The sequence below is a fragment of the Ptychodera flava genome, chromosome 16 (assembly GCF_041260155.1).
Source record: "Ptychodera flava strain L36383 chromosome 16, AS_Pfla_20210202, whole genome shotgun sequence".
NCBI lineage: Eukaryota > Metazoa > Hemichordata > Enteropneusta > Ptychoderidae > Ptychodera > Ptychodera flava.
Window position 1 is genome coordinate 23802850 of NC_091943.1, and position 13090 is coordinate 23815939.

The 13090-nt window shown below is 40.8% G+C and overlaps 1 protein-coding gene across 1 annotated transcript; it reads left to right on the forward strand.

Moving 5' to 3' along the window:
• Positions 1 to 145: 145 nt before the first annotated feature.
• Positions 146 to 7323, forward strand: LOC139114373 (tripartite motif-containing protein 2-like). The gene is made up of 2 exons (XM_070676058.1): positions 146 to 435; positions 4339 to 7323. Exon 2 carries the CDS (start codon positions 4352 to 4354, stop codon positions 6764 to 6766), a length of 2415 nt encoding a protein of 804 aa, XP_070532159.1. The 5' UTR covers positions 146 to 435; positions 4339 to 4351; the 3' UTR covers positions 6767 to 7323.
• Positions 7324 to 13090: the final 5767 nt, after the last annotated feature.

Below are 13090 nucleotides of genomic sequence, written 5' to 3' on the forward strand. Positions count from 1 at the left end.
TGTAGTTATGTTGACGTGGTGCATTCAAATATTGTTTGTGAACAAGAAGGGCACACAGGTGCAAGCGTGCTTCTAAGCTACGTATGTCGCGCCCTCAGCCGTCCAGAATGTCTTTAAACAAACTATTTAATCAGGGGTGACGGATATAAACGCTGACCTTTCGCCACACTACAATTAACCCATTGGGACAGGCGTGTTATGTGTGTCTACCGAGTGACATCTGTGTCCCGCGGCCCGCAGTCTTTTGTTACTGAGAACAGAGAACACTTGACCTGGATAAGACACCTTTTTGCGAAGCAACCTGCAAGGTTATCTGTTCAGGATGTGACCAGATTTGTAAACTAGAGCAGTTAAAACTTGTCGACTCCGTCCGACGCTTGGAGGCTACTTATGGTCACGAGCCATGCGTCGCCAATGGTTTGAACTTTGATATAGGTGTGTATGTTGCGTTTATGTTGTTGTTTTATCTTTTCGCGGTACACTAATAATAAGGCCTGGGTCGTCTTGCACGGAACGTCCGACATAGAGATTTCATTTATATATCACAGAATCCTATACTTTTAATGTTGTCAGATTCACTTCTGCATAGGTTGTCCTCTAATCTATCCAATCACGCTGCAAGGATACATGCATTTCATGCATACGTGGTGAACAGTGTAGTAGAAAAGTGCGTGACATATTATCTTAAGTATTCAGTTACCTGACTCGACTATGCATTGCAAGGACAAATTTTAATCCGACGAGTAAACGAAGCTGCCATGTAAAATATATAGAGGAGGAAGAACTTCTATCTGCGATAACGAGAATAACTCCATGGCTGTGCGATGATTTGATATGTAGGTATGCTAAAGTAATGATAAATCATAGTCTATGGATAAATATAACTACAGGTTACAAGTGTCAGCATTGTCGGCAGCGATAATACTGTTCGTCATTTAATACCATGCTCCAGTGTCGCTTTATATTCTTTGTCCGACCACCGTGTTTTGACTTGCTCTGTACTAGTACAGTGGGACGTTTGAAGGATTTACGTAAGGCCTTTTCTTTAAAGTTATTGTGACAGTCAGAGGTATTCAATACCAAAGTACTCGAAACGCGAGGGACAGCAAAAAAGCCACGCCCAAACACCAGTGTTCAGTGAAATGGCATGAAGTTACCGGGGTCAAACATTTGTTGTGGTCAGATTTGGGGTCATAAGGCGGTCCATACTCATGTTCCACTTCTATAATTTGCAAGTATGTAACACTCGCCATATCGTGCCGGGCATTCTATGCACTCTTCTCATTTTTCTCACAATGAGGCATGGCGTATCTGTCTCCTAGTAGGAGGAACTGAAACATCGGCATTTCACATACTGAAATCATAACAATTTATGACAGGATTCGCTTCCTTTGGCGGCAATATATATATATATATATATATATATATATATATATATATATATATATATATATATATATATATATATATATATATATATATATGGGAAATTACAGTGCTCGATGCTAAGCAGAGCGTTATAAATAAACAAATTACTTCAAGTACAAAGTAATGAAATCTATTACTTAAGTTTCATGCGTCCTGCAATCCTCAGATAAAAGTGAAAGGATTACGAGCTTGACACTCTTACATATATGATTGGGACGAACCATTATATTTGTAGGTGGCGTTAAAATGTGATAAATAATATTTGTTTTGGTGGCGACATTTTGAAACCAACTCGGAGCGGTTGTTTAACAGTGCAGATGTGTCAGCATTATATGGGGTTCACATCTAGGCCCAGGGCCGGCCAGAACTAATCCGGCAGAATGTGAGAAGATAAGCTAATCTTTTGTCCGCGTTCACATTACGTTCAACGTAGACTTGGTTCAAGTCTGTGATTTGTGAATGTTTGAGTGGAGTGAACGCAATGATTTGTATTCTGCTTTCATGTGAAACGCGCGCGTGAGTGGACGCGATGAGTAGGGTGAACGCGATGAGTGGAGTGAACGCTATACAGCAGAGTTTCACCCGGTGAATCCGGCAGAAACTAACTCACTACTGCGCAGACTCAAACGTGACGCATTCAATCGCTGGGAAAACCTAGCGTGAGCTGCCAAATTCCGGATAGGTTTGTACGAAATAGGATAGACACAAGAGAAACTATTATAAATGATTTTATTTTTTTTAAATTCACCGACTTGAACCAAGTCTACGTTCAACGCTGTCCTAGCCTAGATCATTTGGTAGCGTCTAGCGTCTTTCAAATTTTCATATGAAAGTTCCTCACACGAAATAACATATCTTGACCTTGTCATTTACAAAGGTCAACGATACAACAACGAAAACATACTAGACACCAGAACACACACAAAACCAACAGATACATTCCAGTTCCTACATAGAAAATCATGTCATCCAAAATCAACCTTCAAGGGCCAGATCAAAGGCGAAACATTAAGGTACATGAGGACATGTAACAATGAAGAAGACTTCAACAACAAAGTCAAAACATTTAATGAAAAGCTATTACTGCGAAAATATCCACAACAAGAAATATCAAACATCAATGCGGAAACAAATTACGCTACACGAAGAACACATTTAAATCACAAACAAACGCACAACAACAACACAAATAAATTGATATTTGCTACCAAATATAGTCCACACATCAAAACAAAAGACATCAAACAAGCACTCCTGAAGAACTGGGAAGAAATAGAAAAAGACTAAACACTAAATAATTTATTCACGATGAAACCGATCATCGCTTACAAAAGAAATCCAAACATTGGCGACACACTCATAAATGCACAAGTACACAATCTTAGAGAAACGACCGAACAAAATGAAACACAACAAACTGACCCAAACATAAGTATTCTAGCCTCCTTGCTAGACGAACAAAACACTGACAATAATTAAACCACGAACAGTGAAACATAAATCTAAGGAGAGCAATCTCCAAAAAAAAAAAGCGACTGAGGAAGAAACCACACACTGGTTACGAAACTTAGCGTCAAAGGATCACCCTGTCATTCGACAGCCAGATTACGGCTACGTCTTGCCATGGCTTATATCTACACCAATAGCCAAACACACAAAATCAAACCCTGGAATCAAACACAAACACAGAGTACGAAAAAATAGTGTAGGCGATGTGTGCAGCCGCTTTCCCTTTATTACAAAGACACTTGATTTCTTCGGTAGCCCAGTTGACTCCTCGACTCGCTATGTCTAAAATGATACTGAATCGTCGAATAGGTCAAAGACTACACTGCATGTCAACTACAGAGGGCGTCAACTGGGACCTGAGTCGGACAAAACGCGTTCACATACGCTGTTTACTGCTCGGCCAGAGACCTGGGTCGGCCACAAACCACCCCTCTCGAATGGGACAGAAATTGTCCGGACAGTGGCCGGCCAGAACCGTTCACACCTGTTTTTTTTGGTCGGCCACGAACCTGGCTAGGACAAGGGCCTAGTCTTTTTGGCTGATGTGAACGGCCCTTGCAGCACATTATCAATGTTGATAAATCTTTGATAAATATTTGATAAATAATATTTGTTTTGGTGGCGACATTTTGAAACCAACTCAGAGCGTTTGTCTAACAGTACAGATGTGTCAGCATTAATTGCAGCAATGGAGTGGCATGACCCTGACTCGGAGTAATGACCTGTCTGTTGCACAATTATGGAACGTCTTCTTGATTTGACACTTTTTGATATATTTGTACTTGAAAAATAATGATAGATCGACACGTTCTGAACTATCTCCCCACAGTTTGGACATTTTGTGTCCTGTCATTCGTGGTCAAACTTTTGGTACGTTGGAAAAGTGTAAACGTATAAAAGTTTGTTTATCAATATATTCATGCGTAGATTTTGCACAAGGTGTGCGTTAAAGACAGGTTGATATTCTCCATACATAATAGAGAGCATGTAGTTTTCGTGAAACCAATTTTGCATTAATGAGTTTCGTTTTGAGCGGAAGGGGGTTGGTACCAAAACTAAGGAATTAAATTTATGGTGTGTCAGCTTTTGTGGTCGACGACTTCTTATTGTACAATTTACACAACTGAAAATGATATTTGACAATACTACGTTCAGTTCAGTTCAATGTAGTCTTCTTAAAGAATAAAACATCGCTAAAAACATAAACGGTCTAAAATCGGCATTCGTACACTAAGTTAACGTATAAAGTTTCTTGTCACATGTACATGACAATGAATGCGCATGACAGAACAACTTCACACTTCTTTCAGATTAAGTTGTCAACACTGATTTAATGAATAGTTACACCAAAGCAAAAATATTTTAAACGTTACATAACACTCCCGGTTTTTCCGTTTTCAGAGATAATAGAAAGATGTCTTCGAGCAAAACGAGACAGCTTGGACAGCTATTGCAGTGTCCAGTGTGCAAGCGAGCGTTTCAGAGACCTGTTGTTCTTCCATGTTTTCATCTCGCCTGTCGAGGCTGCGTTGCCGCAAAGCCGGAATGTGTCGTCTGCGACAAGAAGTTCGACACCATTGATAGTACCACCAAGGGGTTGACCAGCGCTCATTTTATCGAACACTTGGTGAAAAGTGGCGGGAAAGCAATAAATGCAAAAGTTTATCGGCTGTGCAAGGAGTGCCCTAGCCCTGCGCAGAATTACTGCACTAAGTGCGATCACTTCTTGTGCGATCGGTGTAAGAAGATACATGGGAGAATTACTACAAAGCTGCATAACATAATAACCATCGATGAGTATAAGAGAGAAATCAAACGCTCTTTTCCGTGCCCTACCCACCGAGACAAAGACGTTGAGTTTATGTGTAGTGCGTGCGACATACCGATCTGTGTTGACTGTATCGAACGTGGCGCCCTCCACGAGGAGCATGAGTATGTCGACCTGTCGGCTGGAATTGGCGACATGGTCAAATCTAACAAAGAAGTTCTTGACGATGCACGGACAGCAGCGGCCGAAATGGATGGCAACTTAGAATTCTTGAGAAACACAAAGAGCGATTTGCTGGCGAAGAAAGACCTGGTATTGGGTGATATTCGAAGTCACATCGATGAGTACCTAAAGGCAGTGTGGGAATCTGGCCAAAAATTACTGAACGACTCTAATAACACCTTCGATAAAAGCGTTTCTTTCATATCATCAAAAATTGACAGAGGAGACGAAACTCTGTCAAATCTTGAGGGGCTCTCTGATCTCGGAGAGAACATTTTTCAAAATGGGGATAGTCCAACGCGTTTCTTCCTAGCGCGACGATGCAGCGAAGAAATGACAAAGTTAATTAGAAGAAAATTTACGGTTGCAGCAGACGACATCATCAGTGCAGATTTTACCGCCAATAAAGATTCTCTTGCCTCGTTTTCAACAGTTCAGCTGGGGTCACTTGACCGACAGCAAGTTCCCATACCGAAAGGTTTAGAAGGTCCCCCGGAAGAAATTAATTCCGTGTCCGGAGAAAATGTCGATAAATCTAGTTTAGAAAACAACAACAGCTTTGAACTTTTGACCGACGTTGACGCAAAACACTCCACGGACGACAACAGGAACATAACTGATGAAGAGCGGAGTAAGACACTGCCCGCCATCATCGCACAGAGTGTCGGTACCAATCGACATTCAACGGGTGAAAGTAGTTCAGCCAATGGTAAAAGTAATGTGAACGTTTTGGAAGAAGGAAGACATGCTGTTCAAGACGGAATTGGTAAGATCGATCAGCATAAACTAAGAACCGATAGTGAGAAACGTTATAGCTTTTGGTGGAGTCCGACGAAAGCCTACGGCGAAAAGAAGAGACTATATACGGCAAAGGCTGCCGTTACAGAGCGACGCGAAGAGGCGATGCCGACAAAATATTCTGAGGATGAAAATGTTCGCAGTTATTATATCCCGGATGCAAAAGAGCGAAACATCGCAAAACAAAATATTCGAGAAGAGGGAGATCTTGGGGAAGACTCAACATTGGGATCGGTTGGATTCCAAGAACCGCACGGAATTGCAGTTTCCTCTTCCGGTTATATCGCTGTCGCTGACACCAAAAACAGTGAAGTTAAGCTGTTCGACGATCAGAGGAAGTTTATCAGGGCTTTGAAGATTAAACGACACGTTTTCATGCCTGGGAAAGTGGTCCCTTTTGATGTGGCCTTTGTGGATGACGACCATTTAGCAGTTACCGATTTTGAGAATGACGACCTTATAATTTGCAATCTGAGTGGAAAGTTGATCAAAAGAATTGAGGACGGTGCATTACGAAAGCCAAAGGGCGTAGCTGTAGACGGCATGGGGAGAATTCTAGTTGTGGATTCCAAGAGCTGTTTAGTTCGCGTGTACAGCATTGAAAGTGGTGAGAGATTGCTGAGCTTTGGGTCCGGTGACGAAAACGCAGAAGGACAGTTGGCAGACCCGTGGTTCATTGCTGTGGACAGCGCCCGCAACGTCCTTGTTAGCGATAGCAGCAAATCGTGTCTTCAGGTGTTTGACCAGGAGGGACTCTTTCTCTACCGTTGTAACATACGGCTTGGCACTCAAGGGCGCCAGCGTATCAGCCCGTGTGGACTGTACTGTGACCAACAGGGCAATATCTACGTAACACGGTACGATGCTGGCGGGGTGTACGCTTTTGACGCGGAGAGACGCTACATGTTTGAGTTCGGCGAAAGTTGGCAGAATTATTTCGGGATCGCAGTTTTCGCACACCGAAGCCTTCCGTGGTGTTTTTACGTCACAGACAAAGTTGGAAATTCAGTATACGTCTTCCAGAAAGTTAGTCCGGACTGATCATGAGTATATCTTGCCAGTGCTTCGTGTCAACTTTTCAAGACTGGGCCAGAAGCAGCAACTGACGACCTGTGATGATGTCTAGTTTATGGAATTACGGAAGCATCGCTAAGCCTCACAGGCCAGGCGCTGATACATAAGAGTAGCTCTCAGAAAGAGAGTGTGTGACTGTGTGAGTGAGTCACTGAGTGAGTGAAAGTGTCCAAGCGAGTGAGTGAGTCAGACTCTATTAAAAGAGATTCTCTTCATTTTATGTAGTATCGTGTCTATGCCGGATTTGATACCGACTGACATATTGAAAGAATAGCATAGCTTGTCACGCGTGACAGTTTTAGATCCAAGCTGCTTGGTAATCCAATGGATAGTTATCTTTTAAATTTAGGTTCTGACAAAGATATTATTTCCCATAAGCGGACATTGCACGTAGACTACAATCTCTAACTTCACTTGAGGTGTTCTCGTGTATAATATCTACTTACGGTTTCCGAGTTGGACGTGTGCCTAGAAGGGCGTTTCTATTTAAACTTTAATAAAAATAAATAAAACGTTAAAATGAATACGGACAGCATTTTCTGAAGCTATCTCTTCACCTCGCTTCACACATCCCTGGAGTAAAAAATATGTTTTTATCACGGATCTTTCACATCTCAATTTAAATTAAACAAGCATGGCTGCATTTAAGAAAATCAATTTCGGGTACTACTCTCCTTGCGGACTGTACGAACGCACTCCGCATGACAGTGAACTAATCTCCACAGAGTTTCAACTGACATTAATAAAGAAGTTTAGACATCGCAAGAAAACACAACAAAATAAACAAATCAAAACAATTCACCAACAAAAATTGTCTGCACTTGGAATTGACATGGGGTCACCTAGGGTCATTGACCTGGTAAGTTTACTGGAGTGAAAGTTCAAAGCGGACCATGCTTTGCTGTTTTTTGGTCACCATTTATCGGGGGGGGGGGGAGATACTGAGCCGATGCCGTACATCTTCGCAACTGGTGTCTTCAATATATATGCTTGAATATAAGTTTGACTTGTTAAGAAAGTAGACTTTTTTGAATTTCGAGAGAAAAATCGGGAAAGTTCGGCCATTTAGGGACCGTTTACCCCCCGTTTACCCGCTCCTGCGGATCCATATCTGTTGCCAGGGGTAAGCAAAACGCCCTCACACGGCCGAGTACTCGCCTCAGCTTCATTGAGCAGGACAACAGTTTCTGACACTGACTCCTCACCTCACTTTTGACATCCCTGAACGGCTTTTATCACGTGTCTTTCACATTTTAATCTGAAGGTAAACAGGGATTTCTGCATGCCGGAAAACTAGAACTCGGGTACAAATTACTCTGCCGACTATGGATAACCAAAGTACTCCGCATGACAGTGAAATAACTAATCTCCACAATGTTTCCACCGACATTGAATCATGGGAGCTGAAACTCGCACCAACCTATCGAAGTTAGTCAAGTTAGGCAAGTGTATTGCTCAGGTAATAGACAACCCTTCTGGGTGGTTTTATGTCGGAAAAAGATCAAATATATGCTTGAATAGAAGCTTGACAGGCTTAGAAAGTTGACGTTTTTGAATTTCGAGAGAAAAAACGGGAAAATTCGGCCACTGATTTGGGGACTGTTTACCTGCTCCAGCGGAGCCATATTTTTTTTTGGCTGGGGTAACCAAAACGGTACCGCTCTCACACGGCCGAGTACTCGCCTCTGCTTTCTTGAGAGGCACGACAGTTTCTGTCACTAACTCCTCCTCTCACTTTATACATCCCTGGGAGCATTAAGCGACTTTTGTCACGTGTCTTTCACATGTTAATCTGAAGTTAAACAAGATTTCCGACATGTTGGAAAACTAGAATTCAGGTGTATTACTCTGCCGATTATTGATAACCAAAGTATACGATGCATCACAGTGAAATAACTAATATCCACAAAGTTTCCACAGACATTGAATATATTATTGGGAACTGAAACTGATTTCTCACCAACCTTTCAAATCTAGCTGAATCTCAAGTTAGTCAAGTTTGAAAAAGAATGGTTGAGGAAAGTTCTAGCAAAAGCTTTAAGCCTTTACTTAAGATGCATACTGCCTTCTTAAAGTTTACCGGTCTATCACTTGTTGGAGTTCATTTAAAAGCTCTTGGTGTATAAAAACTTTTCACCGTCTTTGTTTTTCGAAAATAAAAATGTTTAATTTTTCTTCATAGAGTTAAAACAGAGTTAGCGGCCATTTCGAATTTAAAATCTCGGTAAATCCTTGGTAATGTGTTCTCTAGTACCAAAATTTGCATGGAACACGATTGGAACTAATTTGAGATAATTGGATGGTGAAGTAATGTCTATTTGATCTGCAAATGTAAGCTCATCTGCTTTTCTTAGTAAATTACACACTTGTTTTATAAGTAATTTGTAATATCGCAACATTCAGCTATAGGGCACCTTACATTTTTGAGATATTTGAAAATCCAATTATCCAAAATTAGTTCCAATCGTGTTATGGTGACCCCGAATTTTTTTTCTTGATTTTTAAAAGCGCATGGTTGAAATATTCCTCGAGAGTTTAATAAATTTAGTTTAAGTCTTTCCTTGAGGCGCATACTGCCTTAAAGTTTACCTGCCTCTGGCGGCCTGTTATCCAATAATTGACCTGCTAGGCGGCTGATGTTGAGAAAAGGAAAGGTCAACTTCATGCTTGAATTAAAGTTTGAACTTTAAAGCAAGTTTAGATGAACGGGAAAATTCAGCCAACTCTGGAAATTTATGGCGCTCCGGCGGACTTGTTTTTTTTTGGTTGGGGTGTCCAAAAACGCCCCACACGGCCGAATACTCGCGATCCCGCGCGACTCTGCTTCCTTGAGGGAACAGCATTTGCTGAAGCTAACTCTTCATCTAACTTTACACATCCCTAGGAGTAAAAAAACTGCTTTCATCACGCATCTTTCACATCTTAATATAGTGTGAGTCCTGCCACATTTTGAGACTTTTTCGTTTGACTTGGGGCATATACTATAGTTCTGGTTGTCAATGAAATTGGTATTAATAAAACAAACATTTACACACAAACTGAAGCTTATTTGAGCGGAGACGGTTGTATTATCTTATTTCGACGAAAACACGGGAAAAGTTGCACTTTTCGATTTCCATCATGGCGACATTTTCCGGAAATTGCCGAGCTTGCCCCGTTTTGGCGTAAGTAGCTGTGACGTCACTAATAGAATGGGTGATGGTGACTTCGTGCATTGACTATGGAGATAGTGATAATTTCATGAGTGAAAGCAGTGCAACTGAGAATATCATCGTCACAGAAGATATGACAAAGCTGTTCAGAATTTACAGGCCTGCAAATTTTAACAGTCGGAACCTTAACCTAAACGAGAACAAGAGCGGAACTCTTGTTGACCGTCGCGTCAGTGACAAGCCCACCGTGACCACAGTCAAACACACCAGTGCACTACCGTACACACAACCGCAAGCTAACAAAATATAAATATAAGTCTTTCATGTTAAACAAGCATCACCTGCATGTAGGAAAAATCAAAGTCGTGTACTACTTTCCTTACGGACTGTAAAATATCATTCCGCTTGACATTCAGTTGACCTGACAAGTTCAATGGAGTGAACATGGAGTGTGAAAGAGTTCAACGCAGGCCATGCTTTGTTGTGTTTGGTCCCCGTTAATAGGAGGAACCGGGCGGAAATTTTGGATTTATTGTAGCTGACGCAAATGTGCGAGATCTTTCGCGCTCAATCCCCGAAAGTATAATCGCTTAATTTCAAGAGAATGGCTTTATGCTAAGTAATATTAAAAGGAAATCGGTAGAAACTTGAGAATCCGATAAACTTCCCACCGTCAGAATAAGGAATTCAAGCCTACCGTATGTTTTGTCAGTAATGTCCAGACCTACCGGTAGTTTAAATGGTGATGCCAATAAAAACGACGAAAATGTATATTCGTTGTCGAATTACAGCCACGACCGAGGAATTTTTCCACCAGGGATACAACTAAGTACTGTTATTATATCAGATATACAGTCTTTGCGGCCCGAGGGTCCAGGACATGGAACTGGGGGTCAACCGTGAGATTTTTGAAAGGATTAACTAACAATTGAAAAAAAAATTATTAACCATGCTGCTTTTGCTGAAACTACACATATTCACATTACTGCTGAAATATGGAATTAAGGGGGAAAGTGTGCAGGTCGTGCGAGCTCGTTTAAATTGTCAAATCTTTTATAACGGAAAATTATCATTACAATATCAAACCAATCGATGAACAAAATCGTCAATGACCAGATCGCTTATTAAATAAAATACAAGGAGTTGATTTCACATACATACGTGTCATTTCTTCTAGACTACAAATATCTGTCCATCTATACCCACCTTCTGTGGCTACATATTGAGATAAAACAAGTATCTCACCGCAGAAATGATTGTATGAGAACGTAATACTTTTCTGAAGTTTGCACATTGGAGAGAGGTGAACGATAGTCCCACAAGTGTCACATGGAACACCGTTGATGTTCAGCAAGCAGGCACTCAGACATAACCACGCCCTCTATGGCTGATGTACACACCACTGCAGAATCATCCCTTAACACGATTGGTAATTTCGGATAATTGGATAGTGAAGTAATGTCGGTTTAATCCGCAAATGTCAGCTCATCTCTTTACTACGTTATACACTTGATTTTATGAGTAATTTGTAATATTGCAACATTCAGCTATCGGGCACCTAACAGTTTTGAGAAATTTGAAAATATGAAGATCCAATTCTTAGTTCCACTCGTGTTGCCTTATAAACGATCGTACACGTGCATATACAAGTAATTTTGTAGGAACCTCGCAGATAATAATTAAGGTAGTATGCGCCTCGAACGTGAAAGACTTAAACGCAGCAAGTGTGAAGGAAAAGTGTTACATGTATGAGTTACCATTGACTTAAACTTTCACTCAAGCTTTCCTAAACCAGTTTTCCTTTCAACCAGTCTCTCACCAAATCAAGAACATCAAGGGCCACCGTATACGTACAAAATTTAACTCTACCGGGGAAAAGAAAATTTTCGATTTCAAAGATCTAAGGCGGTGAAAATTTTTCTTACTCGAAGAGCATTAAAATAAGCCCTCACAGAAATTGAATTGTAAAAATTTGAGAGTCCAAATATCTGTCTCAGACGCGCATCTACCTTACAGAGGCAAGGAAACTTGAAGAAATTGATTGACAATGACGTGTAATTAAGGTGTAATAGGAAATTAGTCAGAGATGTAGATAATTAGATATGGATTGCTTGAGTTTTACAGTTCATTGAACACATCGCAAGGTGAGCGTATTTTCCTAGATTCAACATGCCCGCCGCGGGGGTGTAACTGAGATTTTAAAGCAACATTTCTGCGAGTCAAATCAGTTTGACGCAAAGTTTTGCTATTTTGTCCCTTACATGTATTTCAGATGAAATCGTATGGTGAAGCAAAGACTCGTATTATTTTTTGCTTCAGGCACAGTCCCTCTGTGCTTCAGATTAAACTTTCTACGACTGGTTCAGGTTTGTGGGAGGGGAGGGCCCGGGTGGCACTTCCTCAGGAAAAGTATATGCACCGCAGTTTAACACCCTTTCTCGCCTGATGTAGACTTTTCACAAAGGAAGTGTTGGCAAAATTAGACTTTTTATCCCCGCGTTTTGCCTCCAGCGCGATTTTATCCCATCATTTTGTAGTTAATGTAGTTCTTGACGCCAGTAGTCGGGTCTAACTTGCTTACATATGAAAACATTACAGAGAGAAAGGCATTCGGGCAAATCTGTAATTTCGAAATTGTCTCTCGTAAACCTGTATTTTCCTAATCCGGAGATTTCCCCTTTCAAAAATGCTGAATCTCTAATTTCTGTGTCGAAAGGATAGGCCAGTAACTCGAAGAGATGAACTTATATTCCTTGGCATTTTGCCTCCAGTCACATTGTGATTCTCATTGCCGTAAACGCAGCAAGTGTGAAGGAAAAGTGTTACATGTATGAGTTACCATTGATTTCGGTGTGGCATTTAAATCAAAATATATATATATACCGGTATACTATTAATAATATTTGCATATCAACAATTATGAAATTTGCATATCGATAAAGTATGCATGAAATCTGAAGAACATTTTCGGCTAAAGGTTGCGCTTTAAAAGAAAAGGCAATTTCACCTTATTGTAGAAGTCATCTCTTGAAAGTATTGTTTTTGACAAAAAAATAAACAAGAAAAAAAACACGACATGACAACTTCGAACTTTATCTGACTTTTCCCTGGCCTGTTATTCAGGTCTTGCTATTTTCTC

What these genes read in the sequence shown, in the direction of transcription:
- LOC139114373 (XM_070676058.1), top strand. Translation starts at nt 4,352, where the DNA reads ATGTCTTCGAGCAAAACGAGACAGCTTGGACAGCTATTGCAGTGTCCA.